A 17,100-nucleotide genomic window follows, 5' to 3' on the forward strand; every position below is an offset into this window, starting at 1 on the left:
GTGAAATACTCAAAGTCCGTGTATCTAAGAGCTGAGCTATCTTCATGGTAACAGTAAAATTCATGTGATGGGTCAAAAAGACCCATAGGTGAAGGTCCTTCCCTGAGCATGAGTAGAAATTACCTGGATTAAGTTACTTGATTCCTATGGAAATTACTATGGTTAGTAATCTATTAAGATTACTAAGCAATCTTAATAGAGGGGCTGTCCTTGGGAAGTCACTAACCCTGAACTTCTTTGTGTAAATAACGGCACAGAAAGCCTGGTGGGGTGTGCTGGATTTGTGGAACAGCGCTGAGCACCCAGGGTCGGGCAGCTCTGAAATAAACAATCAGCATCTCTCTGGAGTGTGTCATTATCGGCTGGGTGCACACCAAGGAACGAGCTCGATTTTGTGGGTAACAGCAGGGCCAGAGCAGTGAGGGGGGCCCTGGGGTCCATGGCGGTGAGGAGCTCTAGGGGCCCGCGGGGCTGAGGGGTCCTGGGGCTGAGGAGTCCGGGGTGGGGCTGGGGGGTCCCAGAGCCCTGAGGGGTCCTAGGCGGGACTGAGGGGCTGCTGTGAAGCCCCGAGCCCCTCACGCCCCCGGAGCCCCTCACGCCCCCGGAGCCCCTCAGGCCGCCGGAGCCGCGGGCGGTCCCGGGCGGCCCCGGGCTCTGGGCGGTCCCGGGCGGCCCCGGCAGGGGGCGGTAAAGCGCCCCCGCCCTCCCCGCTCCTCGACCCCGCCCCCCGCCCCCTCCGCCAATCGCCGCGCGCGATGTCCCCGCCCCTGGCGTCCCCGGCGCGCGCTGATGACGTCAGGAGGCGGTGCCGCGCCGCGGCCGGAGTGGGCCGAGGTGAGTCCGGGATCGGCGCCCCCGGGACCGCCCGGCCCGGCTCCGGCTCCGGTCCCGGCTCCCCTCCCTTTCCCTCTCTCTATCACTCCGGGGGCGGCGGTGGTGCGGCCTGGGAAGCGCAGGCGCGGCGGGTCCCGGTGTCTCAGCCCTGCCGCTGTCTGGAGCGCTGGGCCGCGGGGCCGGGCGGGCCGGGGAGGGAGCCCTGCCCGCTCCCGGTGTCCCCTCAGCGGGACGGGCCCGGTGCTTCCCAGGCTGGAGCCGAACCTGCCGCGGGAGGAGCTCCCGGCACCGGCCCGGTCCTGAGTCCCCTTTCCAGTATAGCCACAAGCGGGCTGGGCTGGGATGAGTTTGGAAACAAACGGGTTTGGGATCCCGGCTGGTTTGGCTGATTCTGGCCCTGACTCCGGCAGCAGCCCCAGCCCCGGGTTTCCCCTCCGAAATGCACCAGGAGCTCGCAGTGGGCATGCCAGGTTCTGCCAGGTTCTGCCAGGTTCTGCCAGGCAGTGAGAGGCACGCTCGAGATGCGTTATTGACCCGGCAGGCGAGGAGCTCAGTGTCTGAGGGGAGAACCATAAACCCCGTGTTCCTTCCCACCCATTCCTGTAGTTCAGATAGTTTGCCACCTGCCAAGTATGTGATTTCCCACTCAGAGTGCTTGTAATGCTTGCAATTTGCTTTAGTTCCTTTCCCCACGTTCTCGGTGGTTACTGCACAGGAGCATGTCCTGCACTGACGGGGAGTTAAGCATTTTGTTGCTGACTCTGGTTCTGTGGCCTTCACTGGAACACTCAAGTGTCAGCATGTACTGACATGCTGAAGTTGCTGCCTGATCTCAGTTAATGCCATGAGTGGATTTATAGATTATATTTTCAAGTGATTCATTCTTCTGTTTGGTTTTAGTTGTGGGTGGGATGTTTTACACAAGTCCTTCTCTACATGTTGAATTACTCTGTAATAATCTTGTTTATGGATGCTCTCATTCCATTTCTCTGTTAACTTAAAATGCTTTAAGGTTCAATAATGGTGGGAAAGCTGTCCATGGGAGGCATTATTCAGGACAGGCCAGAGCTCTTAATTTTTTTATTATGATGCTTTAATCTGAATGAAGCCCCACCTCCAGGGCAGGGCTTGGTAGAAATCAGCTGAGCTTTCTGAAGTTGTTTTTCATTTCTACTGCCTGCACCCTACTACAGGCATGGCTGGGTTGTTTGACCTCAGGGTGCTGCCAGGAGGAAACTTCTCCCTTGAGAAGTTACTTTGATGATGTTTGATTATAAAACTGAATCTTAACTAAAGCCTGGTTTTCTTTCCAGGTTGGATGAAGAGCCTCAACTTCTTCCGGGTGTCCCTTTAAAACATTTCTTATTTCTCCACTTCCTTCTCCCCATGGAAGACAGGCTGGGGTTCCTTTTTTGCTGTTCATGCTGAGCAGTTGCTTGGAGAGGTGGTGCTTGAGTGGAGATACACCTGGTGATGGTAAGACCTAAAATCACATTTTCAAGGCTAATGGGTTTCTGACACATGTTGATGGGCTCTGAGTCAAAAAGGGCAAATGTAGAAGTGCCCAGTGACTGCCAGAGCCACAGGTGGTTTCCCCATTTCCTGATATTGTTTTAATCAGCTCATAAAGACTTGCCCAGGTGCAGCTGGTTTGGTTTTGTTGGGGTAAGCAAGAGCTCCTAGTCTGGAACAGCTGGGAGGAATTCCACTTCTTACAGGCAGTTCCAGTGGAAGGCCAGAGGCGCCACTTTGTGCCTAAAGATGTAAAACAAAGCAAAATTGAGATTGTTGAAAGATGTGAAAACCCATCTTGATTTCTCAGGGTTTGGAGGAGGAGAGATTTGCTGACTAAAAGCTGCTCTGGGCAAGTGAATATCTCCCTTTTAGCAGGGGCTGTACCTTAAAACCAGTGTGCCTCTGGCTCCATATTCCTGCCTCTTCTGCTGTTCCATTGATCCCCAGCAGCAAAGTAGTGAGAGGCTTAAGACAGTGTACAAATTCAATATCAATAATTTATTGGGAAGATGGGTTAAGTGTACAAGTTGCTGAGGTACTTCTGGTAAGCAAACTCAGAGTTACTGGGTTTGGATTGGCTGCTAACTGAGAAAGTTGAGCAGATCTAACAAAACTCTAAAGAAAATGCTTGACTTTTTTTCTTTATTTGATTTTTGTTAAGCAATTGTGTCTGGACAAAAAGACCTCCAGAAGTCTTGTGCAGCCTCCACTGCTCTGTGGCTGATTCAGGGCTCAGCAGGGAGCAGAAAACAAACGATCCCCAATAAAGAGAGATACTGTGTTATTTCCATGGACACATCTGTTCTGACCATGAGTGGGTGTTTGTAGGCACTGCCTTCACTCACTCATGATGAAAGCAGCAGAGCACTGTGCATGTTCTGTAGCAGAGAGAAGTGGAAATCCCATATTCTCAGTTTGTGATAGCATGGCGCTATTGTTTTAATTCAGATGGGGGAAAAAATCTTCACTACCTTGATTCCTCTTTATTTGTTTCTTCTCATTCTTTTTCTAAGATACAAATGTGGGAATCACCCCGGATGTGGTTGCTGCTGGTGCTCCCCTGGGAACATGCCTTGATAGGGAATTAACACCAGTCAGTGATGGGCTGTGGGACCAGCAAAGTGCTTCCCGAGCCCCCCAAGGATGTGCAGCTAGACCTGGTTAAAAAAGTGGAACCTTACACGGGCCACAGCGACATCTACAAGCATTTCATCAAAGATGACTGCAGGGCTGTCATCAAAGCTGGCTCTCCCTCCCCTCCCCACCACACCAACCCCTGTCCCGGGAGCGCCCCGCCCGCCCAGCAGCCCGAGCCCCGCAAGAACAAAGTGGCCAAGTACCGCGCCAAGTTCGACCCGCGCGTGACGGCCAAGTACGACATCAAAGCGCTGATCGGCAGGGGCAGCTTCAGCCGCGTGGTGCGCGTGGAGCACAAGGCCACCAAGCAGCCCTACGCCATCAAGATGATCGAGACCAAGTACCGCGAGGGGCGCGAGGTGTGCGAGTCGGAGCTGAGCGTGCTGCGCCGCGTGCGCCACACCAACATCATCCAGCTCATCGAGGTCTTCGAGACGCAGGACCGCGTGTACATGGTCATGGAGCTGGCCACCGGTGGAGAGCTCTTCGACCGCATCATCGCCAAGGGCTCCTTCACCGAGCGGGACGCCACGCGCGTGCTGCAGATGGTGCTGGACGGGGTCAGGTACCTGCACACGCTGGGCATCACCCACCGCGACCTGAAGCCCGAGAACCTGCTCTACTACCACCCGGGCACCGACTCCAAGATCATGATCACCGACTTCGGGCTGGCCAGCGCGCGCAAGAAGGGGGACGACTGCCTGATGAAAACCACGTGCGGCACCCCAGAGTACATCGCCCCCGAGATCCTGGTCAGGAAGCCCTACACGAACTCGGTGGACATGTGGGCGCTGGGGGTCATCTCCTACATCCTCCTCAGCGGCACGATGCCCTTCGAGGACGACAACCGCACCCGCCTGTACCGGCAGATCCTGAAGGGGAAGTACAGTTACTCAGGCGAGGTGAGTGAGGTGGGGGCAGTCAGGCAAGAAGCTCTGTTTTGTGGAAGCAAACAAACTGTGCAACTTTGTGAAAGTTGTATGTTTGTTACACCGCTGGACACACGTGGAGATTACTCTCTTTAAAAGACATGCGTACTTCTGGGACCTCTAGGTCTTTTTTTATCCCCCTCTCAAATCCATATGCATGCAATTTCACAATAGGTTCATGCATATTCATTTTTACAGATTTCTATAATAGGTTCATACATATTCATTTTTACAGATTTCCACTAATTCTTTATTAGAAAGAATTCTTAGGTCAAATTGACCTGCTCTTGTAGCACTCTCTGTTTCTCTCTCTGCCCCCCTCCCTTATTTCTGTCCTTCAGCTGAAGCAGTTTCTCCCAGTATAGGCTTTTTACGAGAACAGGCAGTCAGACTAAACAGCTATGTTTTAAAACTACAGACTTAACTCAAAGATGTACATTTCACTTAAATCAAAATGGATTTCTACTCTGGAAAATTTCTACTTTGTCTCAGCTCTCTCTAGGTGTGTCTCTGTGATGACCAAAAACTGGTTGTCTTGTAGGTGGTAACATTACCAGGGGTAAAAAAATTTGTGATTCTGGCTTTTAAAATCCTTTCCCATGTTCTGTCTGCTCCCAGTGCAGCATAGTGAGCTCCTTTAAAAAAATGTGTGCACAGAAAGAGGAAACTTGGTGTAGACCAGAACTGGGATGCTTGTGGGTTTCTAGCTGCTGTTAGAGGCTTTGCAGTTAAAACTTGTGCCAGGGTGTTTGAAATGTGGCACATGTATCACTAGTCTGATTCCTGACACGAATCCAAGTGTAGTATGGAAAATAGCTTTGCTGAAAGGTTATGACAGGCAAGGGGCACTTACTTCTTCCATCTGGAGATGGGATTATTTCAGAAATTGATCTGCATTGCTTCCTGAGCTTGGTATGTGAGAAAATGGAGGATTGAAGGATAGTTTTCATGGGTAAGTATGGACAGAAGAGTCTTGGGGGATAATTTTTAGGAATTCTGTAAATGATAGTAGGACCTGAAGGTGCTTCTTGCGCTTCAGAAGAAACAATTTGAAGTAAACACTTGTAAGTAACATCTTCACACTTCTGATCAGAACCCTGTTGATATTAGGAGTGAGTGTTGCTATTGTCATATCCTTGCCATGCCATGCCCTTGACTATTGAGTGCAGGTCTGTGTTCTCTGGATAAAAATACAGAGCTGAAAATCTTGTGTAGAAAGGCTGTGTGAATAACCAAAGGCATGGCCTGGCTTCTGTTGAAGAATGAGTGAACAGACTAGGGCCTTTCCTCCAAAAAAAATTAACATTTGAAGGGGGTCTGATCAAGCTCAGTGCAGCCATAGGCAATCTGGAGAGAGTGAATTGAGTGTTTTGAAGGTTCCCTGGGGTAATTTACTTTGATGTCCACTGGTCCTTGTACCAGAACAGATTGGTTTTGAGAAATATTGTGAATTGCAACTAGGCCACTGAGGCCTTGTTGGTTGTATGCAGAGGTAGCAATGTGCCACAGAGAAAGCATTAAGCTCTCTATTTTGAAAGTGTCAATGCACAAGCCTGAGGCATTGACTTGTTATGCCACCACAAATTGCACACTTTAGGAGGCTGTTATGGATACTGTGTGTGACATGAGTGGTTATTTTGGAAAGCTGTCGATGCTTTACCGCTTGGAAAGCAAATATGTGTCAGCCAGCAGCCTGTATCTGTTGCCTGGGTGCTTTCTGCTCCTCTAGAGCCAGGGAAAATGGATGCTTTAATTTACCAGTGTAATTAAGCCTATGCCCCTAAATTGCACAGTGCTTGAGTGCAGGCAGGTATTGGCAGGAGGTGCAGTAAAGAGGCTGCTCATTTTGTGAATAATTTCCAGGAGAAGACAAAGTGAGCCAGAGGTTTAAAGCTGTCTGTTGTGTTTCCCACAATCTTGCCAGCACTCTGGGTTTTTAAATGCTTCTGAATTTTTGGTGTTCACAGGCAATGGCTCTTCTTTCTTTGTGTTACACTGGAGGAAGTGGGAAGATGTCAGAAATGAGGTTATTGATAAGTTTGTCAGACTAATGGGAATGGCAGGAGCCAAGTCCTGGTTTCTTTGGAGTAGGAGTGGGCAGAATACTCGAGTGCATTACCAACAGCATCTGTCTTGGATGGATGCAGGAGCAGAGGTTTCCTGGGAGCAACTGCTTTTCTTCTCTGTAATCTGAAGGTTGAGGATCTAAAACAGAAGAGGAAATATTGAAAGAAGCCTGTGAACTACAGAGCTGACAGCTTGAGCTGTGTGGCTCAGGCAAGTTCCAGTGTGGAAGGAGGGAGCTGTCTTCAGGCTGTACCGTGGCAGGCAGCAGCAGTGCCCTGAGTCTCCGTGCTTTTTGAAAAGTCTGACCCCAAAACCTGGTCACAGAGGACAAAGCTGTATTGAAAGAGGAACAAAAGCCAAGAGGCATGCTGACCTGAGAAGCAGCTCCATTTTCTTGGAAAAACAAGTGATCCCTAGTCCAGCTAATGTAATTGCTTTCTGGCTGGGACCCTGTTACCCCGGCTGCTGTTCCTGGAGTGTGAGGTCTGTTTGAAGAGGCCATTAGCAGATCAGTAGGAGAGGTCTCCCACAATAGGTTATTCAGGTACTGCTGACATCACTGCTCTGATTATCTCTTATATCTCCTCCACTTTTTGAGCTGCTTCTGGTAATGGCTAGGATGGGGAAGGAAGGACAACTGGCTTTGTAACTGGCGTGCTTTTTTTTCCTGAGCATCCTGAGTAAGGGTTAGGTGAGCTATTGACACTGCTTTGAATGTAGCCTGCTGCAGAATTATTCTTTTTCACTTGTTTTGTTGGAACTTACTAAAAAGAATGTTTGGACATAATGATTTCATTTAATTTTTAATTGAAATCTTGGAGTTAAAACTGATTTTTGGGAGCTCTTTGTACCTTAAAAAGTTGATTGAGGAATAAAGCTGGAATTTCATTCTTAGTTTCCTTTGAATTTGCAAGTGCAGAATTGAAGATTGGACCATCATTATCCTGCTGGGACAGGCTTGCTCTGATTCTTTTTCAAAGCTTCTCCTTCTGTTGAATACCAATACTTTTATGTTACTTTACACACCTGGGAAAATCAATGGAATAAGTGGAAGATAATGTATGCTATGGTTAAATTGGGAAACTTAGCTAAGGTGTATGGATTGTTCTGATTTTGATATCTGATCTGGACATACCATTTCTCTCATGGGCTGTTCTCCTATTCATAGAACAGAATCAGCTTTTTGTGGTATGCTCACAGTGGGTGAGGTTGGTGTGTGCTGCTGTGGGAACGTGTCTTAATCAAATAACCAAAAAAGTTTGTTCCAAATTATGGTGCTAGTGGATGCATTGATAGGAGAGACATGCTTGATATATGGATGAAGTTGGGCATTGCAAGTCTGCAGGAGCTCTGCAAGAGACTTAGCAGCCTGTGGAGAGATGAACTGGTTTTGTGTGGCTTAGATTTTCCAGTGGTTTTTGGTAGAAATCCTCACCAAAATCTCTTGAAGGAGCATTGCAGCCATATTGTGACAGTGGCCTTTGCATGGATCAGGAATTTGCTGATAAGCACAGATGTGAAATACGTGGTCAGTTCCATAGGGAGGGACAAAACCAGTGAAGATTGAAGGGGCTGTTGCCAGCAGGAGAAAGTTCCCTAAATCTGCAGAGTCCCTGATGGTACAGGCTATTCACAGAGTGAAAACAAGGGCTGTGGACCTTGCAAGTTTACCTGAGTTTGAAGAGCAACTGGACAAATTTATGGAAGGCACATTGATGGAGAGAATGAACAAAGGTCAGAGGAGAAGCCTGACTTGCAAACTGTGTGTGAATTGCATTTCTACTTTTCTCTCCTTGAGCATTCAGAATCTTAATGATGTTCTGCCCTAACTTGGAGTTTAAAGCACCAAGTTAAATGCAGGTGTTGAGTAAGCTCTGCAGATCCTTTATGGATAGATTCATGCTGGAAGAATGCCCTTAGTTACAGGAAAACCAAGTTACTCTGGATGAGTAGCATGAATGGTGTTCCCATAACAACTCAGCCTGTGTGAGTAAAAAGATAAACCACTTTCTCCCCAAGCAGCTTTTCTTGCCTGCAGCTAATAGCAGAAGCATGAAGCACAGAGAGTGCAGGCAGTGCATTAGCAAACAAACTACCTGTGCTACCTGGCAGAAAACAAGATAAAAATAAAGCCATTCCAAGGCAGCTGATGCGTGCTCACAGGATGAGTCCTTACCCAAGCACGTCTGCAGAGCATTTCCTCGTAATTGTCCTCATTGTGGGGGCTGCTTTAAAGGCTGTGGAGGACTTGTAATCCCTCAAATCCCTTGTGACACATAGTGGAGGAGACAGGTGACAGCCTTGTCAAATTTCAGTATTAATTTCCTGCATTTATTCAACATTTTGAGAGAGAAGGGGTAGAACTTGAAACCAGACTGTTTCTGACTCAGCTGGGAGCTGGTTGCTGAATTGCCCATCCCACCCCAGAGGGACTGATCAGTCACTGCATTATGAATTATGATGACTGTGGTTGGATTTCCTATCAAATGACAAGCTTAATATAAAAAAAGCACAAGCAACAAAGAGAAACTGTAATTATTCTTGGTAACCTCCTCCCCCTAAAAGTTGCAGATGGAAGTGTGTAGTGGCAACTCAACTTTCTGTTCTGCATACTTGTATTTTACTGTAGAGACTGGTCTCCTGTAAGGGAAAAAAAGTTCACTTGCATATCAGAGAAAATCTCTCCATAATCCTTCTCACCTTCAGGAGAATTCAGTCAGTATAGGACAAGGATTCTGAAACTTTGGATGAGGTTTTGCAATGCAATAAGTTTTGCATTGATGCTGTGGCAGGTCTGGCTGGCTGGCTTTCCCTGAAAGAGGGAAAACTCTGGTGATCTTCTTGCAGCACATCTGTTTAAGGTGGGCAGTAAGGCAGACTGCCTTCCCTGAATTTGGGCTGGAGTATTTCTTTGGGAAAACATTCACAGCTAGTTTTAAATACAGCCAGGATCAGAGAAGCACCACTGCCCTCTAATGCTCTCTTGGTCCTATATATTTTTTTGATACAGGAGATAAAGTCCTGTAAGCACAAGAGGCCAGAACAGCTGGTAAGTGCCCCCCTTTATTGCAGATTTACCTTTGCAAAGTGTAGAGCTGTTCTTTGCTCCAAGAGGAGCTCAGTGCAAAGCCATCTGATTCTTGTGGAAGTTCTGCTTGGCTCAGTGCCTCAGCAGGACCCCTCCCTTGTGGGGTCCCCAGAAGGCCACATTGACACTTGGTGTGGCCCTCCATGCCTGTGCCAAGGTGGTCTTTAGACCCATTAGATGCTTTTGCAGGGCAGTCATCACCTTGGCCTCTGATGTCTGTGCCAGAAGAGGGGAGAGATTTCAAAGCAGCAGGGTGGCCAATTTTCCGTTCTTTCCCCTGGAGTTTGAGTGGCCCAAGCTGTTGAATATAGTGTAACAAAGAAAACAAGGATGGGGCAGCTGAAGGCAGGATTTTAAAACACATTTGCAATACTTACTGGTGTGAGCATATAAGTCTCCAGGACCATGTTTTAGCCTTCTTGGGGGCTAAAAGAGCTTTTTACTTAGAGCAGCTGCTGTTTGTTCCTGTGAGCCACATTAGATGGTAGAAGTGTTTTACAATAGTCCTGTTCTTAGAGTAATGCAGGCTTTTTTTCCCCTAAAAACTAGAGCTGGCTTTTTTTCCCCGTGTAGGGAAGAATTGTTTTTTATATAAATTGTTGAGCCCTTTGCTTGGAAGAAGTAAAACCCCATCAATTTACAGAGGAATGTGCTTTTGCATTTCACATGGCCGTGTGAAAGCGGTGATTTTGAAGTAGAACAACAAGAGTGTTGGCGAGCTGCAGTCGCAGGGCTCTGCTGAAAAGGGCACTCTGCTCAGCTTTGAAGAGCTGGAGCACTTGAACAGGATGAAAGCTCCTCTCCAAGCCAGGCACAGAACACTGAAGCCAGCCCAATACATGGACTTCTCTTGGCTTCTGCTCTTTCTTTTCTTTTAATGCACCAGCTCAGTGGCTGGGAGGGTAGGTGTGTTTGTGTCACTCCAGCTCCAAGGGCTGAAGTGTTTGTCCAGATCTCTCCCTCTGCAGGGAGGGACATCTTTGGAAATGTGATAACCTCAATTAAAACCTGGGTAATCCTGCCTCCTCCTGCATGGATCAGTGGCCATGCTCTTGCAAAAACTCGGCAAGCTGCATTGGTAAGCATTTTATTTACAGGTAGAGAAACACCTTTTCCAGTGAAAGGGCTTTGAAACCAATGCATGCATTTGAAAATCAAGTCCCCCTTGCTCTGGCTGCATCTTAAGATTCTTTTTGAAGTTTTTTTCCTCCAACAGAATTGGTGTCACAAGGACCTTTTACAAAATCTCTCCTTTTGCCTCTTTACCATGTACTTCAGCTTATGTTGCAACACAGCAGTGGAGAGAACCCCCTGTGCTAGGGCAGGGTAAGCAAGGAGAGAGTAATTTTCTCTGCCTACATCTGCCATTTCCATACTGCTGCAGTCTGCAGCACTCAGTGTTAATAGTTTATATTTCACAGAATTGTGCATGTCATCAGGACAGAGTGGAAACTCTGTCTAAGCCTCAGAGCCTCTAGAAACAAAGAAAGCAGGGAAGGAATCTCCATGGGGAAGAGGAATGTGGGTTTTTCCCAGTGATTTCATTCACAGCCCTTTTTCCTTAGGACTGCTGTCTATGCCAGTAGTACCTGCAGGCTCAAGGCTGAGTGAGGGACAGCAGCTGAGCATTTTGTTCAAGATTTTTGGGGTGAAAGACTGAGTTTGAGGAAGTGGTGCACAACGTATTTCATGTAATATAAGGATGGAGGAAGGCAAGAGCCACATCTGGGGGGAAGGGATTTACAATAGTGCTGTGGTTTGACATATATTTTCATTCCTTCATCTGGAGGCCCTATAAAATCCTGTTAATGGTGGAATAGTATTTCTGCAGAATTAGGGATGTAGGGATAAAAGGACATTGGTAGGGTAGAAAAAGAATATTAAGCTGCCTCTGTACAGAATACACATTATTAACAGGAAGGATTTGAACTATCAGCTACCATTGGTGTCTTTGACTCCTTTACATTTGCCTAAACATAGCCTAGGCCATTTCCTCTTTTACCTTTGGCTGATTGAATCCTTGGTTTTCCAGCTGTGGCTCAGATGTGTTGTTTTTTCTGATACCTTAGTGGAGGTGTATTTTGAGGCAAGACAAGCTATTGCATGCTAATTGACTTAGAACCAAGAGAGTGAGAATATGTGTTAATTCTGCAGTGGGAAGAGCTGTGACCTGCAGGAAACCTGTCCCTAAATACAGCAGCTGTCCCCTCCTGCCTTCCCTTGGTTACCCAGGGGTTGGAGTTTGTGTTGGGAGTCCAACTGCTGGTGGTGCTGGGCTTGAGCCAGGTGCAGCCCTTGAGCAGGGTGTGAGCACTCACCTGGTTCTCTCCTTGCTGTGGCACACGTTGGAGTTTATCACAGGTTGTGGGGTGAGTGGATTGGGGTGACATCTTCAGCTTCAGCTGGATTTCCCGGACCTGCTCTGCTGAGGACCTGAGGCCCCAGATGGCTGTAAGCAAGTACAACACCAGGACAGCATCTGGGGGCACAGGGAGGACTGGCTGGCACCTATAAAACATTTTTAAAGTGAGCTTTCAGGGGGAAGCTGTAAAAGTGCTGCACTCTGGAGGAAATTACAGCATCTTCCTGACTGTTCTGAGCCCCAGGCTGAAGCTTTGAGGTTTTGCAGAGCTGGCACCTGGCTGTAGTTCCAGCTGCTGCCCCTGCTGCAGATTAAAAGCCACTTTTGTTTAATCAAAACTGAGCTCTGTGGGGAAGGGCTGTGAACATGTACCTTGCTGCAAATCACTGTGTGGCCTGTAATTGACCCTGCCTTGGAGAGAGGCAATTGAACCTGATATATTTGGAACAATCTGGCGTTGGAAGGTGTTTCAGATTTGCTCTGACCCGAATTTGGGACTTCCCTAGCATTTGCAGTGTGCTCCTGCCCTGGGATGTGAGGAAGGAGGAGTTAAGGAGTGTGCTTGGCATAGGCAGGAAATCAAGGTTTTAATATCACATTGTTGAAATCTCTTTTCAACTGCAGAAACTGTTTTGGGGAATTCCTGTTCATGTTAGGCCAGAGGGCTGCAAAGGTGCTTCCTAAACCCAGGGGTTTTCTTGGCAGTCTCTTTACCTAATCCTTGAAATCCCTAAATCTGACAGGATTGCAGTTGCAGAGTTGAGGCTGTAGACAGAGGGAGCTGGATTATTTGTTTGGGGCTGGAAGGGGTGGTTCAGACCGGCAGTGGTGCATCCGAGTTCCCTGGTTTGGAGCATGAGCTTCTCCTCCTCTCTCCAGCCTCACCCACCCCCCTGCTTTGCCCCCCTGCTGCCCCAAGTGAGTGACAAGGTAGAAAAACCAGGCATGTTTTCCAATACCTTTGTTATTTCAAGTGGATGTTTTTATAGATTTTCCTGAAAACTGAGCTTTTACTAATGCACCAGATTAGTGCTGATTGGTGACATGGGAGCCGTTCACACAAGTCAAGGAGAGGCAGAATGTTCTGGAGGAGGCTGTTAAGAGATGCCTGCTGTTCCTGCAGGGTTCCCCAAAGTGCTGGTGTGTGCCTGGCTCTGTGTCTGCAGCTTGTGAACTTCATCATCATGGCACTCCCTACACATCCAGTGCACCAATACTTCAGGCACTTCAGGTGATTAACCAAAGAGCCTGGTTTGATGTCTCACAAAAGGGAGAATTGTGTTATCTGATAAAGTATTTGTGTGTTTCCTACCTTTTTTTGTGTCTGTAGAGAGATTTCTAAGAACCTTTTTAATAATCTGATAATATTGAGAATGATTATGTGGCTCACCTGTGAAAAGGTTTCTCTTTGCAGCTGGGGTGATTCAAGACTTGATATGCTGTTTTATCAGTGCTGATGGGGGTGCCTGGGTTACAGTTTCTTACCTCCCTACACTTAGTCCTTCATATTTTTTTAATTTGCTTTTAGCTTTATAAAATTCAGGAATTCTTGGTGGCATTCTTCAGCTACCATTTTGCTTGAGAGGCTGATATGGTAAAACTAAGGAAAACTTGACACTTGGCTGAGAATGTAAAATAATTTAATGGTAAAGTCCTTTTCCAAAGTTACAGGAGTTCCCATACCTCCAGTGTTTGGCACTGGAGCTTGGCAAGGATGGATCTGACATTGAAGAGATCTTCAGCTATTTCATGCAAGTGTTCCATGGTGTCTGAAAACTTCCTTTTTGGAAATGAACTGTGAGGCAGGGAGGGCCTGGGGACCAAATCTTGTGTTTCCCCAAACCTGGTGTGTTAAAAGTGACATTTACTTACTGGTGGCTCATCAGCAAAGTGGAACATGGTAGTGATGGTGGTTCTCTAGAGGTGGCTGAAGGTGCAGAGGTATTTGGGGGTTAATAACCAACCTAGGTGAGGGACATGCAGGTATGTTCATTATATTTGTAGATTACATTGAATTGGAAGGGCTGCAAAGGGCATTGAGTTCCAGATAGTCCTGTCAAATTTGAGCCATTCAGTAGCAGATGTAGTTTAGTTTTTGTTTTTTTTTTTAAAGTAAGAGTAAGTTAGTGCACAAAAATAGGTGAAGAACAGAAAATTAGGAGGTGTTGGCTTCTCAGAAAAGGAAGTGTCTATGAATCACAAACTATTGTGTGAGAGCAGTGTGATACTTGTGGGAAAAGGTGAATGTACTGAGGTGTCTGAGCAGAAAGGCAGCGTGTGCTGTGATCCTGCTGTGTTTAGTGGCTGCTGCAGGTGCCAAGCTGAAGCTCTGACACTTCTGGGCAGCAGACTTCAAAAACACCACAGGCCAAGCAGAGAGACTTGACAGGAGATCAACAAAAACAATTGTGAGTCAAGAAACCACAGTCTCTGGAAAACTAAAACACTTTTGGCTGTTTGGCCTGGGGAACATGTTGTCATAGCAGTTTGCAAATATGTAAAAGGCTGCTTCGAAGAGGAAGAGGAATAATCTTTTTTCCAGATTATGTCAAACAAGAGTCTTAAATGGCACTTAGAAAGATTCACACTGAAATTTTTACAAAACTTGTGTCTCCCACTCCAAAAAATGTTTACCCAGAGGATTTCTGAAGCTGTCTTGTGGAACGAGTGAGGCAGTCATCTGTCAGGAGTGATGCATCTCTGGTGGATCCTTGGGAGCACCATGGGATGGATTGGATGATCCTTGGGTGTCTGTTGCAGCCCTGCCTTCACCCTGATTTCCCAAAGAAGCAGAGTTTATGGAACTGTGCTGTCTGTCTTTCAGTCTTCTGGAATTAACTATTTAAATGCCAAGGTCAGTGTCAACTCAGTTTGGGAAATGTGAAGATTTCAAAGTTGCTATGAATTTTATAAAGTCAGTGGCTCAGTAAGAGAGAGAACTAAAGCACATCCTTCCTGCAGGAAAGGTAATTGAATATCAGTCCAAATTTACCTGAAGCTGATCAGCACATGTTTATTTCTGAAGCATTCAGGGCACACTTGGCCCTGTTGAGCATGTGGGATGGAGCCTGGGCAGGGATATGTGCTGGGAGGAGGGATGTGCTGCTGCTCTGGAGGGGATATGACAGTGCTGGCTGGGAGCAGGGAGGGGAGAAGCACTTGAGAAATAGAAACCTTGGTTACAAGAGACCTTTGGAGAGCTCTAATCCCATTCAGCTCGAGACAGGAGTGTTGCCAGCACTAGGTCATGCTGGCTTGACTTTGTCTTCCTGAGTCTTGAAGGGCTTCAGGGATGAAGATCCTCCACCTCCCCAGTGACCTTTTCCAGGGCTGCACCACCCTTCTCCTGGTATTTCCTGACACAGACCTTCCAAGGCACAGCTTCTCCCTGTTGCCCCTTCTTTGGACCCATTGTGTGACTCTGTAATCCTTGGAACTACTTTTAAATAAATGTGGTAGCATTTTAAATAAATGCCATTAGATTGCCCTTAGACTTCTCTTTGCCAGACTGAACAAGTCCAGCTCCTTTGACCCCTCCTTGCAGGCCATGTGTCAGGGACCCCTGGCCATCTTGGAGTTCTCACCTGGATCTTCTCCAGTGTTTTTGAACCTGGGGATGGCCAGGCTCCACAGTAGGTAGTATGACTCCACATGGAAAACTGAAATGGTTTAATCTTCTTTTGGAAAGAGAAATACCCCAACAATGTAGGTGAGAACAGGGTAGGATTTTAACAGGGGAAAAGATCACATTGGTGTAAGATTATGGCTGCAGAATTAGGAATGTGTTACATTAAGGATTTTTGGTTTGTCCTTTTTCCTTCCTGTGTATGTGCAGTTTGGTGCAGTGTCAGTGACATACTTTGCTTTTCAGCAGGATCTCTGTCTCCATCACTGAATAGCTGGGATGCTGAAAGAAATTTGAGAAGAAAATACAGAGAAATGTGTTGGAATGGGATCTAGAACAGTTATCCTGCTCTGAATTCTAACAAAAATGTCCCAAATAGTGACAGGAAGAGCAATTATAAACCAGTGACCCGGGACTGAATAGTGGAAAACCTAGCAAGCCTACTTAGAGTGTCTCCTGATGTTTTGTTTACTTTAAAATGGCTTACATCCACCTTGCCTACCCAGAACAGTGCTTTCTGAGAGAAAGCCAGCAATGGCATTGGGCCACATGGCCTGGCTTGGGAAGCACTAAACCTGGGCTTTCAGGAAATGCTGAGGTGAAAGAGGCATCATTTCACCTCCTCTGAAACTGTGACAGGGTTGGACTCTGGTTAAAACTGAAAGAGTGACTATAAGGAAGAAAGGAGAGTCAAGGCAGACAGGGGGGCAGCTGGGGCTTGGACATTGCTGTGTTTGCAGCACTGCTCCTCATCTTGGTCCTTGTGGGCCCATTCCAGCTCAGGATATTTTATGATTCTGTGACACATCTGTGTGCTCTGGGAGGTTAAAGGAGCTGTCCAGAGCAGCAGAGGAGAGCTGGTGCCAGCTGGGGAGCAGGGCAGGCTTGGAGTGGCAGCTAAGACTGTCTTAGGATTTACTCCCCCTTGTTCATTCCCTCGTAAGCGCCCAGGGCTTGTGCACCGACAGCTTGGAGCTTGCAGGAGGGGTTGTGTGGGAGGTTATAAGCTTATCTGTTCATCCCCCACCACTGCTCTAATCAGTGTGATGAAAGATATTCTTCCTCCCTGGGGAAGATCTTTCCTCCCTGTCAGGAACTGCCATTTCTTAATTAAACTCTTACTCTGAATTTGTACGTAGAAACACGTATTTACTTCAGCTCCAGTTCACAGCCAATACTCTCTTAAGGTAATAGTTCAGAGTGAGAGAACATCATTCAGCTCAAATTTGAGTTTTTTCACAGTAAAAGCACTGAAGATGTCAGGATACCCAGATGTTAGGACCAGTCTGGGGAAGATGTTTTCCAGTTTAGTTACTGCAAATACTGCTGTGAGTATTGCTGGTGCTATAGCAGTACCTTTGGAAATTTTTGACTCATTCCATTTTCATGGCAATCTCCAGCACTGTATACTTGGTGATCTCATTTTTCACCCGCATCCTTCCAAGTCCAGGTCCTTAACCCTGAACTTCCCTAACAGACAATTTTTCAGTCAAGGTAGTGGTTAAAGCCCCCTGTGTGCAGCTGTAACTTGCTGACACATTTT

General features: G+C 47.1%; 1 protein-coding gene across 1 annotated transcript in view; it reads left to right on the forward strand.

The window, feature by feature from the left end:
- Nucleotides 1–794: 794 nt before the first annotated feature.
- PSKH1 (protein serine kinase H1) overlaps nucleotides 795–17,100 on the forward strand; it is a 29,356-nt gene continuing 13,050 nt past the window's right edge. Inside the window, exons 1-3 of the mRNA XM_054296257.1 lie at nucleotides 795–834; nucleotides 2,148–2,310; nucleotides 3,363–4,388. Of these exons, the coding sequence (XP_054152232.1) occupies nucleotides 3,450–4,388 (939 nt within the window). The 5' untranslated portion in view covers nucleotides 795–834; nucleotides 2,148–2,310; nucleotides 3,363–3,449. The remainder of the gene's footprint in view (nucleotides 835–2,147; nucleotides 2,311–3,362; nucleotides 4,389–17,100) is intronic.

This window comes from Melozone crissalis, unplaced genomic scaffold (assembly GCF_028551555.1).
Source record: "Melozone crissalis strain CALT ecotype California unplaced genomic scaffold, PUWL_Pcris_2 ptg000007l_1, whole genome shotgun sequence".
Lineage (NCBI taxonomy): Eukaryota > Metazoa > Chordata > Aves > Passeriformes > Passerellidae > Melozone > Melozone crissalis.